Source organism: Lasiodiplodia theobromae, assembly GCF_012971845.1.
Source record: "Lasiodiplodia theobromae strain AM2As chromosome Unknown scaffold_7, whole genome shotgun sequence".
NCBI classification, from domain to species: Eukaryota; Fungi; Ascomycota; class Dothideomycetes; order Botryosphaeriales; family Botryosphaeriaceae; genus Lasiodiplodia; species Lasiodiplodia theobromae.
This window is the reverse complement of record NW_023336563.1, coordinates 1,051,649-1,078,825: the sequence shown is the minus strand read 5'-3', so window position 1 is coordinate 1,078,825 and position 27,177 is coordinate 1,051,649. Positions and strand designations below refer to the sequence as shown.

Here is a 27,177-nt window from a genome sequence, read left to right as displayed (position 1 = left end):
AAATGCTAAACATATGCAGCCCACTTGCTGAAATCAGCTCAGGACATGGTAGCTATACGCCGTCCAACTGACACAGAGTATCGGAGTGTTAGTAACTTCTGCCATAACCGCCCTCGTCCTTTAAGTGAAACCGATCAGCAATGGCTCTTCTGCAAAGAAGATCTGGTCACTCTCCGCCCTGGAAGGGAACATGCCTGGTTGGAAAATGCCATCGAGCGAGGGCTGCGGGCTATCAATTGTCCTATGATTCGTGTAGGTGTCCTTTCGCCCCTTATGAAACAGCGAGCTAATCTAAATTAGAAAATGTTCTGTTCAAAGGTATGTTCAATGAGAGAGTCCCGAAGTCGGTCTTACATTCTAATAACGTAAAAGGAGACACAAATGAAGTCCAACGGACCGGAAGTCTATTACACAAAAGGTCGGATAGAAGGCCTCGCAGCTATCATCGTTACAATGATGATTTTGATCCTGTTGGTAGTACCAACATATGTGCTGTATCATCTTACGAATGATGTACCACAAAGATCACAGACAACTGCCCTCTGCATCGGAATTCTCCTCGTATTCACCCTCTCATTCTCGGCTGTCTTGTCCCTCTTCACCCGCGCGAGACGCCATGAGATTCTTGCTGCAGCTGCTGCGTAAGTAAACGTTTTTACGGCTTGAGAGCTGAAAGAACTAACGAGTATCCTATAGATACTGTGCTGTTCTAGTAGTATTTCTTGGAAATGTTCCAAGCCCCTCCTGAATTTTTGATATTAACCTCTGTGAGATATCAGTCGCTTGGTTACTTTAAGTCTCTCAGTAGATATTAATATATACCGTTGTTTGTAAGCTTGTATTCGTAGGTATATGTGAGGCTGACGTGTAAGAAGGCGGAGCAAGGAGTTTACTAACTGGGTGAGACAAAAGGACTTCTTTGCTATCGTGACGAATCTTTAAAGAATTCGTTAGGCCTCTAGCGAGGTGTAAGAGAACAATACTCGTGTGTTAAAGTCACGTGACTCGCTCTGGGAACGCTTGGTGGCAACTTACGTTACAGCACATTTCAGCTGTATCAATACACCGGCCAGCTTCTCACCAGTCAGGACCCGGTTGATATTGGAGAGGTAGCCAAGGTAATAATATCTGACGGCCGCGTCACAGGTCGGAAACGCTACGGGACAGTCGCTACAGCTGATATCTAACAAGACTCCTTGCAGTTTGTGGAAGAGAAGTTCGGGCGGGAAAAATTATCTTACCAAAGCACTTTGCACGCGTCTGGCGAGAAACCGGTTGAAAGGGTCTTGAACAGGCCGTTGAGCTGCGTGAAATAAACTTGGCTCGACTTCGGTGTGTAGCCGTCTCCTATTCCACTACTCAGAGTCTTGAGTATGAACTCATGTTACGTATGGGAGTAGGAGGAAATTTCCCCGACCAATTCAGCCCATGAGCAATACCTCCCATCAAACTGCCTTCATGATCGATTTCTCCACCGACGGCACCCGCACGAATTCTCTCAAATCCGCAACAAACAGATCCGGGCGCTCCAGCGAGGAAAAGTGTCCGCCTCGGGTATGCTCTTTCCAAAACTTGATGTTCGCGACCTGCGCAGCCCAATCTCGAGGACACTAATTGCAAAAACGGCCAATCAGCACACTTTCAGCCGCGTTTGTATCACAGGGGGAAAACAATGACTTACATGCAACTGCTCCTTCGGATACATACTCACCCCCGTCGGCACCGCCACATACGCCTCAAACGTCCTCTCCGCCTCCCTCATCTCGCCAAACGCCTCTCGATAAAACCGCAGTCCCGGCGTCGCGCCCTGTATCCAATGCATCATGACCAACGTAATGATCTCCTCATCCGACAACCCCTCCCTCACCTCCATCCACGCATGCAGCTTCTCCACGAACCACGCCAGCAGCCCGACCGGCGAATCCCCCAACCCAAACCCCAGCGTCTGCGGCCGCGTCCGCTGCTGCTCCAGATACCCGCTTCCGTGCATCTCAAAGTCCTCCCGCACCTCCAGCGCCTCGCGCTCCCACTCGCTGTACGTCAGCCCCGCGAAGCGCCAGCGCAGCCACGCCAGAGGCGCAGACAGCACCGCCGGCCGCGTCGCCGGAAACATGTTCAGGTGCTGCGCGCGGACGACGGTGGGGTACTGCAGCGCCATGGACCGCGTGATGAACGAGCCGAAGTCGCCGCCTTGCGTGATGAACGACGAATAGCCGAGCACGTCGGTCATGAGGAGCTTGTAGGCGCGCGCGACGATGGTGGGGCCGACGCCGGAGGTGGGGGGCGCGGGGGAGAAGCCGAAGCCGGGGATGGAGGGCGCGACGAGGTGGAAGGAAGGGGTGGAGGAGGAGGAGGGGTTCTCGGGGTTGGTGAGTGGTGAGAGGACTTTGGTGGCTTCGATGATGGAGCCCGGCCAGCCGTGGGAGAAGAGGAGGGGGATGGCGGTGGGGGAGGGGGACTTGGTGTGAGTGTAGTGGAGGACGAGGTGGCCGTAGCCCGGGACGGCGAGTTTGACGAGGTAGTGGTTGAAGATTGTGTTTAAATGGTTCTAAATGAAAGTTAGCAACAGTATTCACTTGCTGTGGGCCATCTCTGCATCGAATGCAGCAGAATATTCCTTATAAGGTTGAAAGGGCTCACCGCTTGCTTCTCCCAGTCATATTCATCCTTCCAGAACTGCGCAAGTTCCTTGACCCGTGACACCTTTGCCCCTTGTGACCAGTCGTCCTCACCGAAGTCGCTTTGTTCCTCGGGATATCTGGCGAGCTCTAATTTCTTCTTCGTGACTGCGAGAAGTTCTCGGTCGACCTCGATTTTGTATGGGACGGGCTCGTTGAGCGTTAGCTGATCGATTGGGATGGGAGACTTGAGGCCCATCTTGACGACGCACAGTTTCTAGCTTTTGGAGATGCCTTTGCGGGGTCATTCAGTATAAATAAATTGAGCGCGTGCAATTGACGTAGTATGTGTTGAGACATTTTAGCGGCAACGGCCGGGATATCCAATCTCGGTTAGCGTGCGTGGTCCGGAGCAACTGCAAGCGCAAGCGCTCTTACCTTTTCCAGAAACCCAGGGCAGAACATGAATGTTTCGTCAGCCTCTATCTGTCAGCTACGGTCTAGAAGGGCTGCTGTGTCATGACCCATCGATTCAGGCGATGGGGAAAGTATTCAACAGATGAGGCAACTCCAAACGCCGTTTCACTTCGGACATCACAAGCGCAACCCCGTCCACAAACGGAAAATATCTACACAGTCCCCACGTTGTGAAGCACGATCCATATTTTAGTGAGCACCCGCTGTCCCAAATAGTATGGCGGAAGCGCCGTTCTCCATTTCTCCACGTCTTTCCCCACGTCTTAGCACGGGGATGCTTAGGCTCAGTATTCAAAGGATTGCCGAGGATGGGCGAAGAACATGAAGGTACTTCAGTCAAACAACACTCAGCCGTGGACATAAATACTGGAGCAAATCCGCAGATAATTCTCTCTATCTTTTGTTTCTCATCTCACTCTCACTCTCAAGCTCCAGACACGGAGAACAGCAAAAATGATCCCAAAGAAAGAAGTAATTATTGTCGGAGCAGGCGTATCAGGCATTGGCATGGCCATCCAGCTGAAGAGAATGCTCGGACACGACAACTTCACGCTGTACGAAAAATCCGACAACATCGGCGGCACCTGGTGGCATAACAGGTATCCCGCATGTGCTTGCGATATCCCTAGCCACTTCTACTCTTACAGCTTTGCTTTGAAGCCCGACTGGTCGACTACATATCCGGGCAGAGATGAGCTTCATGAGTGTGAGTAATAATCTGTCAATCCTAATACGCCTTTCTGACCATACCTATGCGTGCAGACTTCTTTTCTGTCGCTGAGAAGTTCGGCATCCTTCCACACTGTCGCTTCAACCAGGCATGCAAGAGCATGGTCTGGGACACGCAACGGTCGCTTTGGGTTTGCACTTTCGAAGACACGCAAACCGGAAAGCTGACGGTGCACGAGGCGCCAGTGGTCGTCAGTGCCGTAGGAACTCTGGATCGCCCATTCATCCCTGAAATCAATGGTGCAGACACTTTCCAAGGCAAAGCTTTCCACAGCGCCCGTTGGGACCATTCTGTCGACTTCAACGGGAAGAACGTCGTGGTCCTCGGAAACGGAGCTTCCGCAACACAGTTCGTCCCCGAGCTGGTCAAAGAAGTGGGCCCAAAGGGCAAGGTGGTCCAGCTGGTCAAGAGTGCACACTGGTGGACGAAGAGAGTATACACCATCCCATTCCCCTCACAACAGTCCACCCCTCACTAACACCCAAAAAACAAGGGCAACCCCAAATACTCCGACCTCTTCAAAGCAGTCATGAAATACGTCCCCCTCGCCGCCCGCCTCTACCGCATCCACCTCGCCTACCAACTCGAATCCCTCTTCCCCTCCTTCCTCATGACCCCCCGCGGCGCCCGCCTCCGCGAACATATCCGCGCCGCAACCTACGCATACATCGACGAAGAAGCACCCGCCCAATACCGCGCCATCCTGCGCCCGGACTACGAACCCGGCTGCAAGCGCCGCGTCAACACCAGCACCTACCTCGCCTGCCTGCACGCGCCCAACATGCACCTCGCCCGCGACCGCACCACCGCCATCGGCCCGCGCCACGTCGAGACCGAGACGGGCGCCACGTACGCCGCCGACGTCATCGTCTTCGCGACCGGCTTCCACACGCAGAAGTGGCTCGGCACGATCGATGAGGTGCGCGGCGTGGACGGCGGTCGGTCGATTCACGACGTCTGGGACGCGGCGGGCGGCGCCGAGGCGTACATGGGGACGGTGGTGGCTGGTTTCCCGAATTTCTTCGTGCTGTACGGACCGAATGCCGCGACGGGGCAGCATTCGGTCATCTTCCATTCGGAGTGCCAGATCAACTACGTTTGTCGGCTGCTGCGGCCGGTGTTGAAGAAGAAGGGGGGAGCGGTGGTGTCGGTGGCGGTCAAGGAGGAGGCGCAGAGAGAGGATTTGAGGTGGGTGCATGGGAGGTTGGAGGGGTTGGTGTTTAATGCTGGCTGTCGGAGTTGGTGGATGGATCCGGTGACGGGGAAGAATACGTTTATTTATCCGGATCCGATGTGGAAGTACTGGCTGCGTACGATTTTTCCTCGGTGGGGCGATTTTGAGCTACAGGAATCCCGGTAAGCGGTTGTAGAGTTCTAAGAGACTGTCTTTAAGTATTGTCATACTCCGATCTAGTTGGAGACTAGTGGAAATGCGAAGAAAAATATGTATATTTCGCTTCTCTACTATTGTTCTTCATGGATACGACGGATTCCGATTATAGCATTCAAGGGTACAAGCACAGAACAGCACAAGTATGCCCTTGAGATCATAAGGCATATCTTCCCGTTTGAGCTCTATGTTCAATCCGATTGGTGATACAATGGTTTTTACACAATAGAAAAATCAAACATAATGTCTTGCCACCTCCTGCCTCGTCCACGGAGCGGCGCCTTCTCTGAAACTACTAGCGGAATGTGCTTCGACGTCGGTGACGGTAATCTCTGTTGTGTGCGTCACCTGAACCGTTGTCTTTCCATCTACGTTGTAGTAACTGCCATCTCTCAACTGCTCTTGCGATTCCGACCTGTCGAGGTTGGATAAGGACGTGCCTTCCTCATTCATCTTGCAGTAAGAGTTCGTGGCTACTCCCGACTTTGACACCTTGGAAATATGATGCGAGCCGGAGCGCGAGCCGTAGACATAACCACTCGAGTTGTACCCGTTGGACGCCGCCTCGGCGGTCTTGGAGCTGAGGCCGAGCGCCTTCTTGAGGTTGCGGGGAAGCGGGGACTCCTTGACGATTTTGGGGAGACAGGGTATGCTCAAGACGAAGAAGCCGCATGTCATTTCGGCGCACGCCCAGAACAGGAGCGGCCCGATTAGGTGCATGCTGTCCGTCGTCTTGGAGAAAGCAACTGTATGGGCAAGGCGGAAACAGGCTGCGACCGAGGCGCTGGCGGACTTTTAGTACATCGACCACTAGCTGAAATGGGGGGGAGACTCACATGACACCGACTCCGAAAATGATGGACACACCCAGTTTCTTTTGCCAGTTTAGGTGAAGGCCCCAAATCATCTTTTGCGGCAGCAATACCATGGCGATGTCGGTAATGACCTGGATGCTGCCCGACGACAGCATAACCTTGGGCAGTTCGTAACATTTGCTTGGAACGTAGAATTCCCAGATGGCATTGTGTGGGATGCATTGCATGTTCAGAAGAATAATGCAAAGAACCCCCCAGAGGCATTGAAAGCCGGAAATGACCATGCAGCCCCACCAAAATGTGTTCTTGTATTTGTCGGAGGGGACGAAGATACGAGCCCAGTCTAGCAGGATGGCAGTCTTAATCAATGGCTGCACGGCTGAGTAGCAGCTTCCGTAGATGAGAATGAGCTAGGGCTGGTCAGTGGTAGTTTTCTACAGAAAGGCAAGAGTGGGTTACCCAAAGCGGATAGACAAGGTCTCCATTGCGGAGATTCCAGGTGTGGACATAGTAGCCAGGCGAAAAGATCAGGGAATAACCGGCGTATGCTGTGCCCCAGTAGGCTCCCTAACGAATAGTGAGCAGGGCCGAGGTGAGTCGTAAGAGGAAGAGGGGCAAGGGCGGTAAGATAGGATGGCATACATATGCACAGAGCATCAAGGCTAATATCGAGACAGTGTTGTCAGTCAAGCTGCTTATCAAGGCAGAAGTGAAGAGGAACTTTACCTTCTTCAACACGAAGCTTCTTTTCCATCCAAGTCCGTGCGTAGAGGCGGATGAGAAGGCACAAAGTCAAAATGACGGTGCAAGCTGTCGTCACGCCCCAGGCGAGGCCATTACGGTTGGGCGGATTGTCGAAGTTGGCAGTGACACCCGGCGGGGGCTCGAGTGCCGGTGCAGCAAGGAGAGCCTCGAGCTCTTCCGATGACATGGCCGTGGGAACGGGATGGGTGGAACGACACTGTCACTGCCAGTGGACCAACTCTGACTGAAATACGCAGTCGTGTCCAAGATTGTCGGGGGCTGTCGGCCGAAGGGCTAAGAGCAGTGCAGCACTAGTGCTATGGGATGATACATAAAGGTGGCCGCCCATCCGCGCGTTGGAAGGCCTGTCAATCCCGAAGGCTTCCGACCTGGTATTCGGATCTTCACTACCGCTGCGGCATGCACCCCGGAATACAAAAAGAAAAGAAAATCCTATCTCCGAGCTTTCGGCTCAAAGATATAGTAACGACATGCACCCCTGAGAATCATATCGGTGTTGGGGCTAGCTACATGTATAGAAGCCCAACTATCGGAAGACATCAAACCTCTCGCTTCTATACCAATATTCCCTGTGTCGATTCTCTGACGAATTGGGAAGCATACCGCACAGGGATGAAAAATGAAGGGTGTTCTAGTGACTCGTGCACTGTTGGATGCTGAGAATCATTGCTGACAATGGCAATGGGGTCGAGAAACACGTGGTGGGGCTACTCCATAGAAGGAATCAGTCTCGCTAGACCAGCGCAATGACTCGGGGAATCCTGCGGGACTCATGCCCCCCACCCCCACAAGCTACGCGTCACGTCACTGACTCCTGACTGGGTGTCGAGTCGCAGGGCGGTATATTTACTCATGGACCGTTGCTCCTGCATATTGGCGAGTAGTTCAGATCGATCCTTTGCATAGCATCAGAATCATGGCTATCGGTGAGCTCTCCAATACGATCCATAGGTTGAGGGAACTGACTCGCGGGAACAACAGGCGCTCAGTCGTACGATGATGAGTTCCCCGCAGCGGCGGATCTCCGCCACATGTTTGCCCAACAGCCTCTGCCGGTCATAGCTCCGGGGACTGTGGATGCGGATCTCATGAGCGGCGATGAGGCGACTAAGCAGGCGCAAGCTGTTGTGGACGCACTGAACGCCGCTGTGGCCGCCGACGATGCTCAGGCATTGGAGGGTCTCTTCTTTTCTGGCAGCAAGGTGTACTGGAAGGATTCACTGGCGCTGACTGCCCACTTGCGCACCTTCACTGATGCCGACGTGATTTCATCGGCGTTGTTGGAGACGGCGAAGCTGAGGGCCGCCTCCCAATTCAAGATCGAGGGTGCAGCCAAGTTCCTTCCGGCCACTCCGGTTCTTGTAAGATGTTCTCCTAAATCTTTGAAGAGACACGGCTGACGGGTTTTACTCAATTGCAGCAATTCATTGACAGCCAACTTTCCTTCAAGACTGGCTCGCCAGGTGCCACATGTAGCGGAAGAATATTGTTGTTGCCTGTCAAGGCCAATGAGAGTACGCAGTGGAAGATCTGGATATTCAGCACCAGGACTGAGAGCCTGGATATCCAAAAAGAGGATGAGTCTTTGCTGAAGAATCCTGGGCGGCAGTTGGACGGCCTGCAGACGATCGAGACGGACGTCTTCATCATTGGAGGTGGCAATGCGTAAGTTGACACAAAGATGGCTTTGCTACTCAGACAGCTGATATCTTACAGGGCCGTGGCTCTCGCTGCACGTCTCAAGGCGCTGGGTGTTGATAGCGTGATGGCGGAGAGATCTGCGCGGCCTGGCGACAACTGGGCGCTCCGCTACGACTGCATGAAGTTCCACATTCCGACATCATTCTGCGAGCTGCCCTACATGAGTAAGTAAGATTCAATTCACCGAGCACGAGCGAGAAACATTGACGTTCCCAGCTTACGACAAGCACCTTCAAACCCCTCATCTCCTAACCAAGGACGAGCTGGCCGAGCAGGTCCGCCGTTACGTTGCAACCTTCCACCTCAACATAATCAACTCAGCCAAGATCGTGTCGACGAAGTACGAACAATCCACCCAGCAATGGACCGTCAAGTTCGAGACGCCGGCCGGCCTCCGCACCGCCGTGTCCAAGCACCTCGTCCAGGCCACCGGCATCGGCTCGCAGAAGCCGTACGTGCCACCCATGGCCGATCAGGACAAATACAAGGGGATCAGTATCCACTCAGCTCAGTTCAAGAATGGCAAAGAGCTAGCCGACAAGGGCGCCAAGGTAAGTCCCATACAAATCCCAGCATCCCGGCACACCCCTGCATCTCGGCAACCCGGAAAGTCCCCAAGCCGAATTGATACCTGACATTATTCTCTCCCACCACAGTCCGCACTAATCATCGGCTCCGCCAACACGGCCTTCGACATCCTCGTCGACATCCACGCCGCCGGCCTGCGCACCACCCTGAACGCGCGCTCGCCCACGTACATCGTGCCCCTCTCCTACGTCTGCGACCCGCTCAGCCTGGGCGCCTACGACGTCCTCGGCGTCGACGCCGCCGACCGCATGTTCCTCACGCTCCCCACCGCCGTCGACGGCCAGCTCGCCAAGGGCCTCTTCGCCGCCTTCGCCTCGCGGGAGTCGGACCGTTACAGCAATCTGGCGGCAGCAGGCTTCCCCGTGCTCGACTCGGCGGATCCGGACTGCGCGCTCGCCAGCAACCTGCTCGAGCGCGCCGGCGGGCACTACGTCGACGTCGGCGGGACGGCGCTCATCGCGGACGGCAAGGCGGCGGTTAAAGCCGGCGTCGCGCCCGTGGCTTTCACGGCCGACGGCGTGCGCTTCGCTGATGGTAGCGAGGTGCAGGCGGATGCAGTGGTGTGGTGCACGGGGTTCCGCGATAAGAACGTGCGGGACGTTGCGGCCGAGGCGCTGGGGGGCGGCGAGGTGGAGCGAGGGATCGCTGCGCGCTTGGACGCCACGTGGGGCGTGGATGCGGAGGGCGAGATCCGCGGCATGTGGAAGCGACATGCGCGCGTCGAGAACTACTGGGTCATGGGCGGCTTTACGCAGCAGCATCGGTGGCACTCGGCGACGCTGGCGGTGCAGATTAAGGCGGCGTTGGAGGGCGTGCTGCCCGAGGCGTATCGGGGGACGCCGGCGCCGAGGGCTAAGTAGGGGGGCGGCGTAGGGTGGGTGGGTGTAGCTAAGAGGCACAGCAGGAGGATGAGGGGCACAGCCCGGCTTGTGGAGCCGCTCCCGCGCTAAAGGGTCAGGGCGTGGTATAAGATGAGTATTGCGGCCGAAGGCTGGCGTAAATAATTTTTTCTATCATACCGTGGGTATTTGAAGCGATCGTCCGGACGAGAATGTATAATTATTGACTCCACATTAACATCCGGAGGATAGCTTCAACTACCCATGCATGTTCTTTTTTATTGCGGAAAAAAATGGAAGAGCTGAGGCATACTAACGGTGTGTCATTCTTCGCGCTAGCCATCGGCTGCAGCACCTCTCTGTAAGGGGCATAGCTAGCTAATTTCATGTTTAATATTTTGCTGCAAGCAGGGTTTAAAGACTCGCATTGTGAATGCATCGTGATTCATGACCCGAACACCCTGGAAAAGTCGAGGCTCGCACGGGCCAGGCAGGCGAGTCGCATGCTCCTCACGGGGCCCGGGCAGTGGGCCTCGCTTCTCAAGCCGATGCCTGGCATCCGTAGTCCTGACACTGACTGCTTCAACGAAACGTTACGTAGTTTATCGCCACTGGCCGCTATATCAAAATGCTTTACTATAATAGCTCAAGTCTAAGCAGTACTTTTATCTGTATTAAGATCAAGCTTCTCTAAAAGGGGTTTAGCGCAAGCCGGATTAATTAGTTTTTGGGCACTACGGGTAAATCTAGCTCATAAAGGAAGAAACGAAGTCGAGCCCGTCTTTAGTTTAAAAGAACTACCGAAGATCTTTCAACTACAACTATATCTCATAGTTTATTTAGATGTTTCACTCCAAAATGATAGTCTCAAACCTTCGCTCCGCCTTAGCCCAGCTGCGCATAAATATCCATCCAATTCCCATGCGGTGGCAGATGCCGCTGCTACGTCGTCCGATGACCATGACGTTTACTACTGGACAGGGTAGGAGAGCCTCCCCAGTGCTGTCAAAAAACGTGATCTCCTCGGCCTCATCGCTTATAATACGCTCGAGCTCCTTGCGGCTATCCTGAACGCCCAACGCATGCTCCACACCACCGAGATCCTTAGCTGATATTGACAGCGCCATGAATTCGAACGTTGACAATGACTCAACCGAGAGCCGAGGTGAGATTCTTGGTTCGTCCGGGTAAATGTATCCACAGGTCAACAAGGATTCATCCAAGACATCGCAGTGATGACACAACCTCTTTATCCTGCTCCTACAATCATCAGGATGGTGCTTCCCCATCCGAAAACGGGCCACTTGCGCACGAGTGATCAACGGGCCTGGTCTGAGGCTCTGACCAGATATGGTTCTGTTGATATCACTCTCCCAACGATCCAACGTGCTGCCATGGTATTTCGCTTGACACATCCTCTGTATCTCAGCCCTAAAGCTTGGATAGGTGGGAAATTGGCCCGATAGTGCATCTTTTCGGCTCGCGAAAGAAGACTGAGTATCCCAGGGAACATCATCTTTCGAAACCCCCTCAAATAATCCGAGCTCGCAGGCGAGAGCCAAGTACAGTTGCAGAAACCAGTAGGGCTCTTCGATTTCTGCTCCTTCAGGATATCGTCCGACTTCTCTCCAAGCTAAGGGAGGGCTGGGCTCATCCAGATAATTGAGTTTCAACCCTGTTCTGCCGTCGTCAAGGTAGTCATATGATGCCCAACTCAACAGCGTCGAGCAAAAGTGATGTTCAAAATCAGAGGGCAATGTCGTAAGACCTCCATTGAAAGAAGACCACGACCAGCTGGGAAGATATACGTCTTTGGATGTACGGAGTGGCGACTTTCCGGGGACATGGCTGCACATCCACATCAAAGCTCGGTCAAAGTCTTTGCATGGAAGTCCGTAGAAGTGGCGCCCTGAAGTATTCTTGTATAGCTCTGACATTATACCTTCAATAGCGGAGTAGACATCGGATTGGTTGGTCAAATTTCGGCGGCAATACATTTGCATATGCCTCATGAATTCTGTGAAGACGTCCTTGGATTTTCCGGGTCTGAAAAGACTGATTGGCCGCAGTGTCGACCATGGGTCGCCGACTTCCCGTTGAATTCCATGGCTGCAATCGAACCATACCTCGGTGGGCGTGAAGAGCAGCTTCCTTCGGGCCAGCACACCTTCCTGATATGTCCATCCACGAGATGCCCAAATAGTCTCTCTATTTATTCCCCAGTAGTGAGGTAGTTGAGGCACGAATCGAAGCCCTGGAAGTACTTCACAAGGGCGAGGGATCTCCCTCGGCTGGGAGACACCGGCAAGGCCAGCATCCATGTGGCCTCCACAGACGGCAATGATGACCAATGACGCGGACGAATAAATCCCTCCCATACTTGAGATCTGTTCTCGCTTGTCCTGGATGTCATCTTGGATAATGCATAAGCGGTCTGCCCATAGATACCGCTCACCAAGCTGACGACAGGCTTGAATGGCATCTTCGATAGTTGCAGGGAGTAGATCCAGACTGCGAGGAGCCTGGAGGGCGGCAATGTTGTCTCGCAGGGCCGTTGTGGATTTTCCTTTTGGTTCAGCGCCCCAGACATAGCTGAGCGCTACGAAGCTGAAGCTTGAACTGGGTGGCATTGAAATGATACATCGTTTATTAACGTCGATGAGCCGGAAGCTTTTCGGCAAAGATGTAGGTGGTCCATCCTGTGGATATTCTGGCTGCCCTTCGCACTGATCCATCCAAGCTTTGACTTTTTCCCACGGAATCATCGCGCTTCGCATGGCTTCCAAGTTTTGATCTGATGTTGGTATTTTGGCATCCTCGATTTTGACTCTCAGCTCTACCGACTCTTCCCGGAACCCGATTATGGCGATATCAAAGTATGTGCAGTCGTTCAACTCGTAAGTATCAATGCCGACCCAGGCATTTTCTCGAATCTCTATTTCCCGTTCCTTTTTGAGCTTTATGATGGTGTCTAGTATGAAACTGCAGAAGCGGCAGTTCGTTCTTTCCTGGATATCATGGACGGTTCCAAGCTCAAGCATGAATCTTCGGTCGTGACTCATACATTGGATCAAGTGTCGAAGTCGCATATGGATGCAAATGGCGCAAAGAAAACAGTCGTCGAGAGATCCGTCCTCTGGAGAACAAGAGGCACATGGCTCGTGGAAAAAAGTCCAACTTTCACTCTCTGAAGGGTCTCTCACAGAGCCATTGGGCAGCTTGAACCCTTTCAAAAGACTGCAATGCTCGCATTCCGCCTCTTGCGCCGCTTCCAGTATGCTTGGATCGTGTCTGGCGGCCTCTTTGTCTGTTTCTTCCGTGAAGTCCATAGATGTCGGATTGACAGGTTCTTTGATGGTCATTGGGTAGGATTCCAAGTAACCAATGATATCATTGAGAAAGACCGTACTCAAATGAGAGAAAGTTGCATGACTGATTGTGTGTCAGCCTGCATCTTATACCAGGGCTGCGCTGCACTGCCCCGCCCGCGCAGCCCCGCTGACGCAGCCCCACGCACTCAGCCCTGCACGCCTAGCCCCGCCAATTCTACCTTGTGGACTCAGCCTTCCCACGTTCAGCTGCTTGGAAGTGCTGCCTAAATACTCTGCGAGTCTTCAAAGCTTTCGCAGCCGGCTCGCGGGAGGTGCAACTTTCGAAGCCTTTTCTAACCCTTTTCACACTGAACATGCCCTAGGGATGGATCCCTTATCGTCCCTCGGGGTGGCGGGCAACGTTATCCAATTTGTTGATTTTAGCATCAGGCTGGTATCAAAATTCAATCAGATCTACCGCTCCGCGGACGGAGCACTCCAGGAAAACAGCGAGCTTAGCGAGGTACGGCCTTGCTCACTCTTTGGCTCAAATTTTGCTAACCGAAAAGCCGACTAGATTGCGACGCGGCTGAAATCCATCGCCGGTCCTCTGAAAGAAAGAGCACGCGGTGCAGATCCTGAACTCCGAAAGATTGCTCAGCGCTGCTGCGATGCTTCTAATGAACTATTGGAAGTCCTGGAAGGCCTGCGAAACCAGGCAAACCAGCATCGCAAGCTAAGCGCCGTACGGATCACACTTAAAAGTGTAATGAAAGAGGGAGTGATCAGAGACTTGGACAGCAAACTTCAGCGACTCCAGCAACAACTGAATACGAGCCTATTAGCACTCCTACAGTAGGTGATTATGGCTCACCATAAATGAATGCAGAAGCTTATCTACTCTGTAGCGGCTCAAATGGTCTGTTGACGATGCAGATAGCAGAAATCATCGATGCGAACCAGAAGTTTCGGCTAGAGACGAGAGTGACGCTTGACGAATTGATACGCAGACTGGAAAAGTTCCAAAAGCTTGGCCACAGGGTCATCTATCTGCCCGAGATCGGACAACAGATTGGCGCACTCACTGAAGAATCGAAGTTGGCTGATAAGCGGCGGCGCATTCTTCAAAGTCTGCGGTACAACATCATGTACGACCGCTTCGAAGATGTCGTTGAGGCATACGAGAGCACCTTCCAGTGGGTGCTCAATGATCCGGACCTTGGATTTTCCGACTGGCTGAAATCCCCATCTGCACGGACTTTTTGGATCACTGGCAAGCCCGGTAGCGGAAAGTCGACGTTGATGAAATATATTCATCAACATCCCAAGACACGAGAATCTCTTCGAGAATGGGCTGGCTCCGACCGGCTGGTGATTGTCAACCACTTCTTCTGGGTATCCGGGGATCCGCTCCAACGACGTCAGATTGGGCTACTGCGGTCATTGCTGTTCCAAATCCTTCGCGAGTGTCCGCACCTAGTTGCGCGCGTGTGTGAGTCGCGTTGGAACAAGGACAAGCTGACTTGGGACGAACCCTGGAACTTGCGAGCCTTGTCGTTATGCTTTCAGCGCCTAGCAAATGAGGAGACCTTGGATGCAAAGATATGTCTTTTCATCGATGGACTGGATGAGTATGATGGAGATCACCGAGAGCTGATCCGTCTGCTGAGGAACCTGATCACATCATCAGAATCCCAACCTTTCAAGCTCTGCGTGTCTAGTCGGCCTTGGAACGTGTTTGAAGCTGAATATGGGGGACTCGAAGACAAGCTCAATGTGCACGAACTCACCTCGGAAGACATACTTCTATACGTCTACCGCAACCTACGCGAGGATCAATATCTCAACGAGATGTTCACTGCGGAAGATGACCAATGCTTGGATATCATCTACATGATCACCAAAAAGGCACAAGGCGTATTTCTTTGGGTCTACTACGTTGTCCGTTTGTTACTCCAAACGGCCGTCGATTACCCGACTATGTCTGATCTCATCAAAATGGTGGATGGCTATCCCGATGAGCTGGACCAACTCTTCGAACGGATTTTGGCCGGCATACCTAAGGTTTACCATCGAGATACCGCTCAAATGATCAAGATCTGCTTGGCGAGCACATTCCCTCCTCTTCTAGTCTTTCTTAGCTTTACAGAGAGGGGAATAGAAAACGAGGACTATGCTCTACAACAGAAGATAGCCGAGCTCACCAACGACGATCTCAAAAACATCCAAAGGTTCAAGCAACGGCTCAAGGGAAGATGCATGGACTTTGTAGATGTTCACTGCAATCTTTCAATCCAAAAGTTCAACGTCCCAAACTTATACCTCTATCAGGTCGATTTCTTCCACCGAACGGTCAGAGACTTCCTACACACGAAGAGTGAATGGCTCAATGGATGGGCGGGTGAAACATTCGACGTTCATCTAGCCATATGCAGGGCGAGCCTTGTGTTCTTCAAGACTCTACCACCATCAGCATTTGTGGGGGGCAATGATCTAATTGACAAGGGCCTATACCTATTCTTCTCTTCCGCACACGTCCTAGAAACGGATCGAGGCCTGCCTGTTGCAGCCTTACTTGAGCAGCTTGACGAGGTCCTAAGGCTTCAGAGTGCAAGAAGAAATGTAAATTACCAAAGGTTGAAGGCTCAAATAAGTCGTGATCTAACAAGAGGCTTATAGGGTTTCCATTGGAGCAATGTCATCTATGGCGTGTCGCCTAAGCGAGGTCAGCCAACTCCGCTTTTTGACACCGATCTCTCCTACGTTGCAGTACAGACGGGCCTTTCGTTGTATGTGAGAGAGAAAATCACGCCGAATCTTGCAAGCCAGAGTAAAGCAATCCTACAATATGCGTTGGTGGCGGACCCACCATTGGTTGGGTTTTCTGCTGTCAACCCGGAGGTTATCCGCCATCTACTCGAATGTGGTACAGATCCAAATGACACATTCAGTGGTCAGTCGCTGTGGTGTGAATTCCTATTTCAATGTCTCGAAAAGCAGGTGAGTATTGGTACAGTCAAAGCTCTTTCTAGCCCCCACAGCTAATAATCAGTAGAAGCTCGGTCAGCAATGTCTGGACTCCGCCTATATCGAGACGATCGAAGTACTCTTGCAATATGGCGCCAATACAGACGCCTTTTGTAATACGCGCCCCCCAAACGAGCGGAGAACAATCTACGAGGAACCGGATATTTTGACTAGCGTTGAAGAAATCCTGAGAAGAGTGCACCCAAACGAAAGTCGTCTTCTCAAACTGCTTGCTGAGTCACGTGAAAGGCGAAAAATCTCGCAGCTGAATACGGGAATACGAGAACGGCAAATGGATGGTACGACGTGGCCAGACTCAGCCTGGAAGCCGCAAAACGAAGTTCCGGAAATGCGGAGGGACTACTTAGGACCAATAGGTGAAGTTGTGGAATCGCGAGGTGATAGGCTGGAAGCGCGCAGCGGAGGCGTGGAGCTTCGACGTGATAGATCAGAGACACGATCTAAAGATCTGGAGCCACGACTTGAAAAGCTAAAAACGGGAAAACAGAAAAGGAGGTGGAGACTCTGGGCATTCTTGAAGCGGATCCTCACTTAGATTGCGCGTTCGTACAGCTGCTGAATAAATTTCTTTGGCTGAATAAATCACTCTTGCAGAATCACACACGCTATCAAATTACTAGAAGTTTGCCTGCTTTTACGCGACTGAGCTTCTTTAAATACGCGAGTTATGATGCTCCCAGATTTAGGCTAATTAGTTTACTCCATAACTATGAAGTGCAATCTAAGCACGAATAGCTTACGAAAAGTATCGACCATTTTTCTTAAATGTGTAAACGATAAATCTAGCGTACAGTCGGCTCCATGCAATGGCATATAATGGCCTGTAAATGCAAATCAAATTCGGCACTGTAAGAGTACTACGCTCAATCACAGGAGTACACCATTTATTGTTTCAGGGCTAGACCAGACCGTGGAGTTGAGATGGAAAAGCACTCTAAATGCATTTCTATTAACCAATCAAGCAATCTACACCTGGTCCTAACCCGTATTACGTCACGTTGCAGAGACAGCCTACAATATAACTTGGAACAGCATCCACTTTTGGTTGCCCATTGAGACTTAGATACACGTCTTCTATTGGTGACTGGGCCATGAGACTGGTACATATCCTGGCTTTAAGATCTTCTTGGTAAATGATTTTCTTCACCAGTAGTGTGAAAGCACGTCAGTGGTGACCCACATGCACTGTGGGGGCGGAAACAATTTCTTTAATTGGGCGTGCTCTTACCTCGATATCAAGAATCGCCCTTCCCGCTTTCACAATCGCATCATCTTTCATCAACGGGGCATTTACTCTCTCCTGGATGATTTCTGTCTGATTTGAACAATCCCAACCGCCGCAGCATCATGGGCAATTGGTGAGATGACTTCTCCAACAATCTGGCGACAGACCTTGCCCCGCTTATTTCACTCTTTGGGGAGCAGCCTACCAAACAATACCTCAGCGAGTGTGTGACGCTACTCGACATAATCATCTTCTCAATCGCTCCATTTGGGATTATTACAACAATCGTTTCAACAATCCGCGTGTGCGGGAATTCATCTCTTAGGGCATTAATTGGACGAGCGCAAGAAGGCGCAGGAAATGCCGAGGTCGAGTTATGCTCGTCAACAAGTCGCGAAGTATGCGAGCTATACAACGATGGCGGCATCGCACGGGTCTTCGGTCGGCAGCGAGGCTAGACGATGGCTTGGATTGTATCCGGTATTGCGTTTGGGTACGAGTACAACGGAGTTACGTTGATGCTTTGTAAGTTCACTCATTTGCGGAAAGTACTCGATTGAGTGTTGTTTGCACTTTTTATAATTGTGACGGGAGTAGCAGCGGTTGGAGGTTTTATTGTGACAGTTAACATGGTCGTAGAGTACGGCACATGCTCCCTTCTTTACTAGGGGGTACTTTATCTCAAAGCTCTTTCTTAATGATTTTCATTAGAGGGAGTTATAATGACAGCGAATCTTTGACACGAACTTAGATAAACATGTTCCTGATACTTTACCCCTCTTGTATTGAGGTAATTTGCTGGTCTAGCCTGTTCTCCAGTAAGTAAATCACTAGTAATGGCAGATTTAAGCTGATTTACAAGTGCCACCTCTCTATTTCTAAACTATGCTAACGTCCAAAGCTCTCTTCTGCCGCCTGACGGAATCTACTTCAGTTCGAAGCCACGTTCCATCAACACATCCTTAAGCTCCTCCCTTCCATCAAGATCTCCCGACGCCAACCACATCGCCGTGAACTCACTCCAAGCACTCCTCCCAGTAACTCCCATCTTCTCGTAAAAGTTGCCAAGAGTCTCGTCATACTCAGCCACACGCTCCGCGTGACCCTCATGGTTCCACTTCTCCCTATGCAAGACTTCATCCATCCCAAGGCGCTGCTTAATAGCCGGCAAGCACTCCGGATCCGGCTTGCCCACCGCCAATCCAAACAGCACGACGACCCGTTTCGGCAAATCCAGCAGCGCCGATAGCTCCCTCGCACGGTTCCTCGCCGCGCCAACATAACACGTTCCGAGGCCAAGCGACTCGGCAGCAACCACAACGTTCTGCGCTGCCAGTGCAGCGTCAATGGTCGCCATGACGAACAAGTCCATGTTCTCGAGCCCCTTGCCCGGCTGGCCGCGCTGCTCTGAGATGGCCGTCAGGCGGGCGAGGTCAGCGCAGAAGGCGAGGAAGAGGGGCGCCTGGCGGATGAAGTCCTGGTCGCCGGCGAGAGTCGCCACGGTATCCTTGCGGGCTGGGTCTTCGATGGCGATGACGCTCCAGGCCTGTAACATGGAGGAGGTTGGTGCGCTTTGGCCTGCGGCGATCAGGAGCTCGAGGGTTGCGGGAGGGAGGGCGTCGGGGAGGAATTTGCGGATTGATTTGTGGCGGAGTATGAGGTCCAGGGCTGGAGGGAGGGTAACGCTCGAGTCTGGTGGTTGGCTTTTCGGACCGTAGCGTTCCTGGTAGTGGGTAGTGAATAATGCGGCCATGGTGATTCTGGTCATTGCGTGAAGCAGAACAATGGAGTACGAAAGAAAGTCGGATATCTGATTTGATGTTTTCTGATTCAGAGAGTACTTCTTCATAAGGTCACTATTTATTAGGCCCAACGATGGCGAGTTTGTAGATATGAATTTACGTAAGCAGTGTTGGTGCTATCGGCTAGCCGCAATATTTGTCAGCGACGTCAGTGCTACCGGACACATCAGACTTCCGATCCATTCGGAAGGTAGAGATGATTAAAGCAATTACGCGGCCATTATCGTTTCACTGTGCTTAATTGGCGGTAACGGTAGTGGGGCCCATTTTTAAAAATTCCAAAATGTAAGTCTCACTCAGAATTTAATTTGTGTTGGCAGGGAATCTCGACATTCAAGTAGTACGAATTACATAAATGCAACAAAATGCTTGTCAGAGTAGATAAGTCTACAGAATAGAATCTTTCTGCATGCTTCAATTGCAGTTTTACCCTATTCTACTCTTGGGCGGCTGATTGAGCACCGGCAGAAAATCAGACGTCTTTTCCATCGGACAGATAGATATTCCCCCAATCAGATAGAAATCCTCCCGACAGTGTTGTCCTCGTCCAATATTATCCACTTGCCAGATATTATAGCGTTCTTCGCCATAAAATTTTCCGAATTTAGGAACCGAGATCCTCAAGCAATTTACTGTGGGCACTCCACTATCTTAATTGGTAAGTCAAGAAGTAGCACTAACAGAAAGGAGGCTGACATATTCGTTTGAATAGAGAGGCCGACTCGGCCTGTCGTGACGATGTGGCGGGAGGCAATCGCCGCCATGCATAGGATTTCATAGGCATCAGCTAGTACAATCCTCTTCAGAGACAATAGAATGAGCCGATGGCCTTGGCGTCCTAATTAAATCAAGGGAGATATAAGTACAGAAGCTATTTGGCTGCATGATTTCTTGGTTGAATGGTCAGTCTCATAAGCGACAGTTTTCAACACATGGGAGTCACCCCCGTGGATATTTCTGGTTGGCTCTGGCACTCTCAGCCAACCATGCCTGTATTCGTCTCTATGCTTTATGTCAAATCCGAAAACAGATCCTGCGAGACATGTGTCGTCCACCTTGTTCCCGCCTTCCTGATACTTAGCTTCGCCTCAATTATTTACGAAATTCCCACCCTTGCCCTTTATGAGACACAAACATACTGCTGTTGAGTGAAGTACATCATACTATGCATACAACTCATTTGGTATCATTTTCTTAACCGGAGCAGACGAGAGTCCAGCGCGGCGCCATACAGCTTCGTGCTCGTCCTTCGTCACTACAGAAATAGTATCATTAGCACGTGAATTTTGAATGAGGGGAGATAAGCTTACAATCACCCCATTGGATACCCTCCCTGTGAAATGTTTCCAATTCACTCGTAGCGGCGCACAGCGTACGAACGGACCCAAACATCTGTGGTATGTAGCCTTCACGATTGTAGGTGTATGTCCACCAACAACCAATAGTCATCACGAGTAGAAGAGCACTCGAGCCCCAAACGGATGCCGGAACGGTGACGACCTTGACCATCAGCGCGACGAAATGAGAATGGAAATACGAGTGAGTTCGTAATGCTTCAAATGGACGTGCACTTACTGTGTAGGTCGGATAGTTATAGTATCCATCCGTAACAATAGCCTCCTCCGTATATACAGAGAGGCCAAGTAGCCAGTGCATTAGGATGCTGTAGCCGATAACTGGGAACATGACCCTCTTAGGAAGCTGTAGAAGGTATGACTGGTCGAACGCAGGTCCTTTGACTATCGTACAACGCAGACGACGGCGTCCCTTCTCAAATTGGCCCCATTCGTACTCTACGCTAATAAGGGTAAGGTTGTAAAGGAGGAGGAGATACAATGCAGAATAGATTAGCTGCGCTCCATTGGAAATACAGAACGCCGCTATTTCATGTCGTAAAGTGACTCCTTGCATGCGGAACAGAGCTTGAACGGTAGTAAACTGTTTGCTGTATGTCGTCCAATCTGCGCACACTGCCACAGAATAGTAAGAGATGTAGTATACCGTCAAAATCATTGACACAGCTAGCAATGCCGTAGAACATAGGCTGAGGATCAACATTTGCGTAAGCGCCGTTTGGCCGAGATTTGCGATTAGGGACTTCTTGTGCTTCGTCGACAGCGCAGGCCAGGGTAGATTGGACATGTGATCGACGGAGTTAAACTTGCAACAAGTCTGACAGTGGCCAATATCGTCACCAGTATCAGAAGTGTCGGCCCATGCCTTGCAGTGTTTGTGACATTCGTGTGTCGTCTTTTGTCGGTGAAAGTCGCCATTATTGACCAAACATTCATTGGGAATGCGGATATTCTCAATAACCGATGCCACAAGAACATCACCAAAGGTCAAGCATCGCGACTTGACACGTGACCTTCCCCGAACATTAACAGCAACCATGTAGGCTGCTTTGATAGTCAGGCAAATAGCCAAGATAATCGCGGCGGAAAGGCGAACCACTAGTTTGTGATCTATTCGATCGCATATATGGTCCAGGTGGCAGGCGATGTCAGAGGTAGTGCAATTTCCCATAATATTCCCATCGCGGGAATCTGCGTGATAGTATTCGTCGAGGGCATCCAAGTTACTGGTGGATTGGTTCGAATACTGTCCACAAGCACTTTTGTCATAGAATATCCTTCCTACGGAATGGCAGTCAGACTTCTCTTCCGGAGTTCGAAGCGTTTCCCATGGATTTGGGTACTGTGTTCTGTCGTTCTTTACACTTCTACAGTCGTATTGGTCGGAAGAGTAATCAAGGTCTGAAGCAGGGAACCAATCCACATAATCGGGATCCACAGTCCAATGTCCAAGCCGAAAGATGCTCCAGCAGCCACCCCATGCGCCCCCCGAGTCCAGTAGGGTGCTGTTACTTTCGAGGAGTGGGTGCCATTCGTATTTGTCAACCGCCTCCGTGATGGTCTGCGTAACTCCTATCACCGAGTTTGCCAGCAGGTGGACAGGCTAGCTTAAAGTGTAAGTTTTAGGTCACATGTACATTGAAGAGGAGAAATACCACCGATGTACAGATAAGAAGAGCCCAGGCTGAGAATGCCTTCCAGCGCCCAACACGCTTATGCTTTATCGCGAAGGGCGAGTTGGTCGCTACCTGCGAATCTCCGAATTTGGTAAGCGCGTGACGAATATCCCAAATGTCCAGAGAGGTGACCAGGTGTTGGTATGTATTAGACGAGCTAAGCACTATGGTGGCCGCCACGTTGATGAAGAACTTCAAGACCTGGGTCTGATTTAGTCCATATCATTATTCCATCAAAAGGTTTGGGGCAAAGTCACCTCGCATATCGCGTTCATATCACCTTGCGAACCACTGACGATAGGAATCGACGTCGTTCTGAGGTCACCCTTACTGAGCTTGGGGGCAAGCGAGATACATGAAACAACCATGATGGTTGCAAGCGCAACCATGAATGCAGCCATGCTTCTCAGCGACTGGTCCACAAACATCTGCTTCTCCCATAAGCCTTCCTTTGGTTTCGTATCCTTTCGTTGCTGGGCAAAGCTAGGATTTTCGTCGGTGTTCTCGTCGGCATTCTCAGAAGTGGTACTCTCCATGGGCGAAATGAGGGGTAGTGTGCTTTCGCGCTCGGATGGCGCCCGTTGAGTGGAAGGGTCGCGTGTGATGTCTGTGAGCTCAATCGATGTTCTGCAAAGCATTAAAGTAGGCAGCCATGATGCTAGGCAGATGAACTCACTGCTGTCGGTCTCCAGGATGAGGCAGCTGCCCAGGTGGTGGAATTGGTACTGGAACGCCAGATGCGCGAACACTTTCCATAGCTGTCAGACCGGTGTCAAACTGGGCTTGCGTGGTAATTGTGGTAGCTTGGGCCAAGTTTGCTACGGCTTGATGATGAGATCAAGGCTGCGAGGTGATGGTAGCAGTGTGGGGCTGTTTTGAACCACGATGCATTACCGAGGCTGGCTTGATTGATGAGAATAGAGAAGCACCGGACTTAGTGAGGGCTGACAAACTATATACCCAGTGATCTCTCGAACCTAAGAGCCCTATGTAGTGCAATCTACAAGCATAGATGGCTGAATTGACTCTCAACCAAAGACAACGCCGAAATGCGTTGGGGCACAGGCTTTCAAGGGAAACTTGTGTTGCGTGGGGGCTGGTAATTTTAGGGAGGATGTGGTACGGAGCGGGGTGCGCTGGTTGTTTCAAGGTCCTGAGTCTCCCAGTTCGTACAAGTTCGGTCGTACAAGTATGCATTCTCGCCGTTTGGACTTCTCATCAGAAACATTGCATCAGAGGGACGTATTCCAGCGTGAAGCCCTCGAGCGGTGGTACTTCAGCACTTCAAGCGTATTTCGTCTGTCTTTCTATCGGCTCCTTCTGGTCGGGACAAGGCATTGGTCGTAAGTCCCGGTTGGCGCCGAGTCCCCTTCAGATGTGAGATCTGGGAAAGGTATAAGAGCGAGGGCGTCGAATATAAAGGTGGCAACGGCCCGTCCAGTTGGTGTCTTTACGTCCAAGAGCTTGGAAGAGAAGAAAAACCTGGAAGAAATAGTGGTGGAGTTCATTATCTTGGATGAGCTTCCATGCCAGTGAAAGGTCAGCATTCTAGACTAGCTTTCGGCCGTTCGGACACAACTCTCTATTTACGATTCCATATCGCATCCTGCTACCTTGCGCCGTGCCACAACCTCACAGGAGATAGGATGAGGTTGCCCAATCTAATATCCGTGATCATATAAATGACTCGCTGTGCTTCGCCCCACGATGCAAAAGTGGCTTAGTGAAGCCAAATCGCAAAGGAATATGAAAATCACGTTTATCATCCAATACACTCTCATTCGATGGACGGGACTGTCCGGAATGTAGTATTATTGGCAACTACAGAGGAAATTGATTGCACTGCTCAAACCAAGACAATTTCATCAGCCTTATCTTCTTTCCAGACTACAGCTTCACCAAACAGAACGGGGAGATTGGTGACGATCCGCTAGCTGCGGACTGGTTTTCCCTCCTCAGCAAAATAAACGAAACTTCCCTTTCTCCGGTTCTACATATCGTCTGTTTCTGGAGACTGCGCCCGGCTCGTTCCATGATTGTTCTACTATATGTCAGAGAACTCCAGCTCTCAGAGCGGGGATACACACCACTATATGAGTCCCAGTCACACGGTTCGCATGCTTTTCTGTGCCATGGATTACTCCAGCTATAATACCACCGCGATTCTGAATGCCGTTGTGGTAATTGTTGTCTCCGAAGATGGTTTTGTGTCCCTACCAGCTTGTTAATGCCATACTGATAGAACGAAGTGCTTGACAACCTGGGAAATGCCTTTTCTCTCGGATGACACCGAGCTCAGTTTTCTGATCCACAGTTGCAGCTGGCCTAAGATGCATTTATATCCGTTGCGGTATTCGTCCTCGAACTTGCACATGTCCGAATGATGTGCTGAGATGGATTGCGGATCGACCCCATTCAGGCATGCCGACTCCTTGGGTACGATGTGCATTTTCTTTCCTCCAATCTTCATTGGATACTCTTCGAAGAAACAAGCAACCTCAAGGAAGTTCTTGTTTACCTCCAACCGATCCCTCTTCTTCAGATACTTGTAGAAAGAATCGTTGATGCTGACGAGTTTCGCTGATCTCTCTTCGAGATCTTTGATTTTTTCATCGTTGGTTGAGCTCACGAAAGACAGCAGTCGGAGCGCCGCTGCTGCCCAACTTGCCTTTTCCGAACCTTCAAAGGGGGTGCCGAGGAAGATTACTCCGACAGTTCTGTTCGCAATTTCATCCTTCTTGCTATCCGTTCCGTTCGGTCGAGACAAGGCGTTGGCAGTAACGAGACCCCCAAGGCTGTGCGTGACGAATATAATCGGCCTCTTAGACTGCATGATGCAAGTCAGCCTACTGGAGTTGTACGAAAGGGGATGCTTACAGAGCTTTCATCTTCAAGGGCTATTAGCCTTTGAAACAGTGCAGTAGAATGGTCATCCAGGGTTGTCCCCTGCGGAACGTTCCTGGGTCCGTAAAAAGGGTAAAAGTGGGCGAAACTGGCATCATACCCGAAAGAGATGATACGGGCGTGAGGAAGGTCTTTGGGCAATAGGTCCCTGGGCCAAAATACGCGTTCAGGTTGTTGAATAGACCTCTCGGGAGAGATCCAGGTCCATGTGCCCTCTTTGTCGCCACCAGGCCCGTGAACAAAAACGATGCTGGGATGGTCAGCTGGAATTGTTAACGAATGCACTATTGCGGGGTTGTTACTCGACCGTTGCATCTGCCGGATCAGAGAGCACGTCTGGGACTTCGTGGTCTTTGGAGTTGACAGTGGGATTGCTGAACATATTTTGCGGTGATGAGGTTACTCTGAGAAAGATATGTTTTCGCCGTTGGATAGCTGATTTGCCCTGGGAATGAACAGTCCTTCGCCTTTAATAGAAAATACAACAACAGATGCAATGTTCCTATTGCACCCCACACTATTGCATTTTCACATGCGCTGACTGGCCAGGAACGGTAAGAGGATTCTTAGCTCTTTTATTGCACCAACCATTTTTATCGTTGCAAAAATAGTTCCTGCAGATAGTTAGTTCACCGGAAAAAGTATAGCGCCAGAGCACCTGCCAATTTGAGTTACGATAGACCTGTATACTAGCCAAAATGACTTGTTGAATTCATCCTCATTGCCTGCATCTTAACGATCTATAGAAGAGATGCATCATTTGGTAGCAAGAATGCCTCTCATGATGTCTTCTCTTGCAACTATTGCTAAACCTAATAATTACAACGGCACAGCTTCGTGCAACTTTTTGACGCATTCGTCCTTCTCACTAGTGCTTACATTAGGGATCGCCAAGCTGTTCGCCAAGTTGTTTGCCAAGCTATCAGGCGGAGGATGCCACGGCTGTCGGCTCCGTAAGTTCGGCAGTTGACCATAAAAGATGTTCATGCATTCTCTCCATATTTCTGCCAGCTAACAAAACAGTTTGCTCGGAGCAGAAAGAGGCAACAATATTCAGCTCTCTCTTTGCGATCACGAGTAGATGTTCCGTGCTGGCAATACGATATCAGAGTGAGAGATGATCATGATCAGATGTTCAGTCTTACTATTCAACCGCTCACATTGTTCGCATGCATAAAGGTATCAGCTGAAACAGTGTTGGTGAATCCTTTCCATACAATAAATCCGGTCCAGACCGTCAAATACCTTACGGATCCCCTCTACCCATTCGCACGTAACCTCAAAGATCACATCTATGATGATTTCTCACAGTCAGATAATGATAAATGGAAGCAGTTCCATGGACGAGATAACCTCATCAACACGATTAAAGAGACCCCGCGCAAATCCTATCAGAATCAGGATCACTAAACTCCAACGCCTAGCTGGTATCACATGGACCCAAGGAGACATACAATCACATGAATAGCGCAATCGAAATGGTGTTATCAACCCTGGCATTGCCCTCATCGATATTTAGGTATATATACTAACCTTAACTTCTAAGAATGAGAGCTTCAGAGATTCGGTCTCGGAGTTATCTTGTGTTATATTTTAGTCTTTCCATTCACATATCATATGACGTCAGGCTTCTTTACGCTCAGAAGGTCCCTCATATACGCCAAATACCACCAGACCGAATGCAGGGGCCGGATTACTCCCAAAGGGTTGATTCGTCACAAACTGTGGCGAATCGCGGCCGCTTTTCGAATTTCGGTGTGTTCGCCAACCGCATAATTAACTCTCGCGTCGGGGGTAAGTCTTGACCGCTTCAATAAGAATAAATACCGTTCTAATAATAAATTGATAGGGACTGTAATCAAGAACGGTAAGGGAATTTCCTGCTGTTACCTAAATTCATCATTGTAACGAACGTAGTCTACGGAAACAGACA

General features: G+C 50.8%; 8 protein-coding genes across 8 annotated transcripts; 3 read left to right on the top strand and 5 right to left on the bottom strand.

Moving 5' to 3' along the window:
* Nucleotides 1-1,445: 1,445 nt before the first annotated feature.
* Nucleotides 1,446-2,877, bottom strand: LTHEOB_2985 (Epoxide hydrolase; the record flags this gene model as incomplete). The annotated part of the gene is made up of 3 exons (XM_035511857.1): nt 1,446-1,610; nt 1,682-2,548; nt 2,641-2,877. The coding sequence occupies 3 exons, from the start codon at nt 2,875-2,877 to the stop codon at nt 1,446-1,448; spliced, it is 1,269 nt and encodes a 422-aa protein (XP_035363711.1).
* A 671-nt stretch (nt 2,878-3,548) lies between these two features.
* On the top strand, nt 3,549-5,185 carry LTHEOB_2984 (putative dimethylaniline monooxygenase; the record flags this gene model as incomplete). The annotated part of the gene is made up of 3 exons (XM_035511856.1): nt 3,549-3,801; nt 3,858-4,258; nt 4,319-5,185. The coding sequence occupies 3 exons, from the start codon at nt 3,549-3,551 to the stop codon at nt 5,183-5,185; spliced, it is 1,521 nt and encodes a 506-aa protein (XP_035363710.1).
* Nucleotides 5,186-5,449: 264 nt separating this feature from the next.
* Nucleotides 5,450-6,961, bottom strand: LTHEOB_2983 (60s ribosomal protein l36; the record flags this gene model as incomplete). Its single annotated transcript, XM_035511855.1, has 5 exons — nt 5,450-5,999; nt 6,052-6,440; nt 6,490-6,597; nt 6,673-6,692; nt 6,757-6,961. 5 exons carry the CDS (start codon nt 6,959-6,961, stop codon nt 5,450-5,452), a joined length of 1,272 nt encoding a protein of 423 aa, XP_035363709.1.
* A 750-nt stretch (nt 6,962-7,711) lies between these two features.
* On the top strand, nt 7,712-9,944 carry LTHEOB_2982 (Flavin-containing monooxygenase; the record flags this gene model as incomplete). Its single annotated transcript, XM_035511854.1, has 6 exons — nt 7,712-7,721; nt 7,777-8,156; nt 8,216-8,460; nt 8,512-8,660; nt 8,713-9,047; nt 9,153-9,944. 6 exons carry the CDS (start codon nt 7,712-7,714, stop codon nt 9,942-9,944), a joined length of 1,911 nt encoding a protein of 636 aa, XP_035363708.1.
* Nucleotides 9,945-13,619: 3,675 nt separating this feature from the next.
* On the top strand, nt 13,620-15,726 carry LTHEOB_2981 (uncharacterized protein; the record flags this gene model as incomplete). The annotated part of the gene is made up of 4 exons (XM_035511853.1): nt 13,620-13,757; nt 13,812-14,089; nt 14,143-15,586; nt 15,670-15,726. The coding sequence occupies 4 exons, from the start codon at nt 13,620-13,622 to the stop codon at nt 15,724-15,726; spliced, it is 1,917 nt and encodes a 638-aa protein (XP_035363707.1).
* A 2,706-nt stretch (nt 15,727-18,432) lies between these two features.
* On the bottom strand, nt 18,433-19,275 carry LTHEOB_2980 (uncharacterized protein; the record flags this gene model as incomplete). The annotated part of the gene is made up of 1 exon (XM_035511852.1): nt 18,433-19,275. The coding sequence occupies one exon, from the start codon at nt 19,273-19,275 to the stop codon at nt 18,433-18,435; it is 843 nt and encodes a 280-aa protein (XP_035363706.1).
* A 3,298-nt stretch (nt 19,276-22,573) lies between these two features.
* Nucleotides 22,574-22,876, bottom strand: LTHEOB_2979 (Nad-binding protein; the record flags this gene model as incomplete). The annotated part of the gene is made up of 1 exon (XM_035511850.1): nt 22,574-22,876. One exon carries the CDS (start codon nt 22,874-22,876, stop codon nt 22,574-22,576), a length of 303 nt encoding a protein of 100 aa, XP_035363705.1.
* Nucleotides 22,877-24,564: 1,688 nt separating this feature from the next.
* On the bottom strand, nt 24,565-25,626 carry LTHEOB_2978 (SesB-related regulatory protein; the record flags this gene model as incomplete). The annotated part of the gene is made up of 3 exons (XM_035511849.1): nt 24,565-25,167; nt 25,218-25,494; nt 25,547-25,626. 3 exons carry the CDS (start codon nt 25,624-25,626, stop codon nt 24,565-24,567), a joined length of 960 nt encoding a protein of 319 aa, XP_035363704.1.
* Between the last annotated feature and the right edge of the window lie 1,551 nt (nt 25,627-27,177).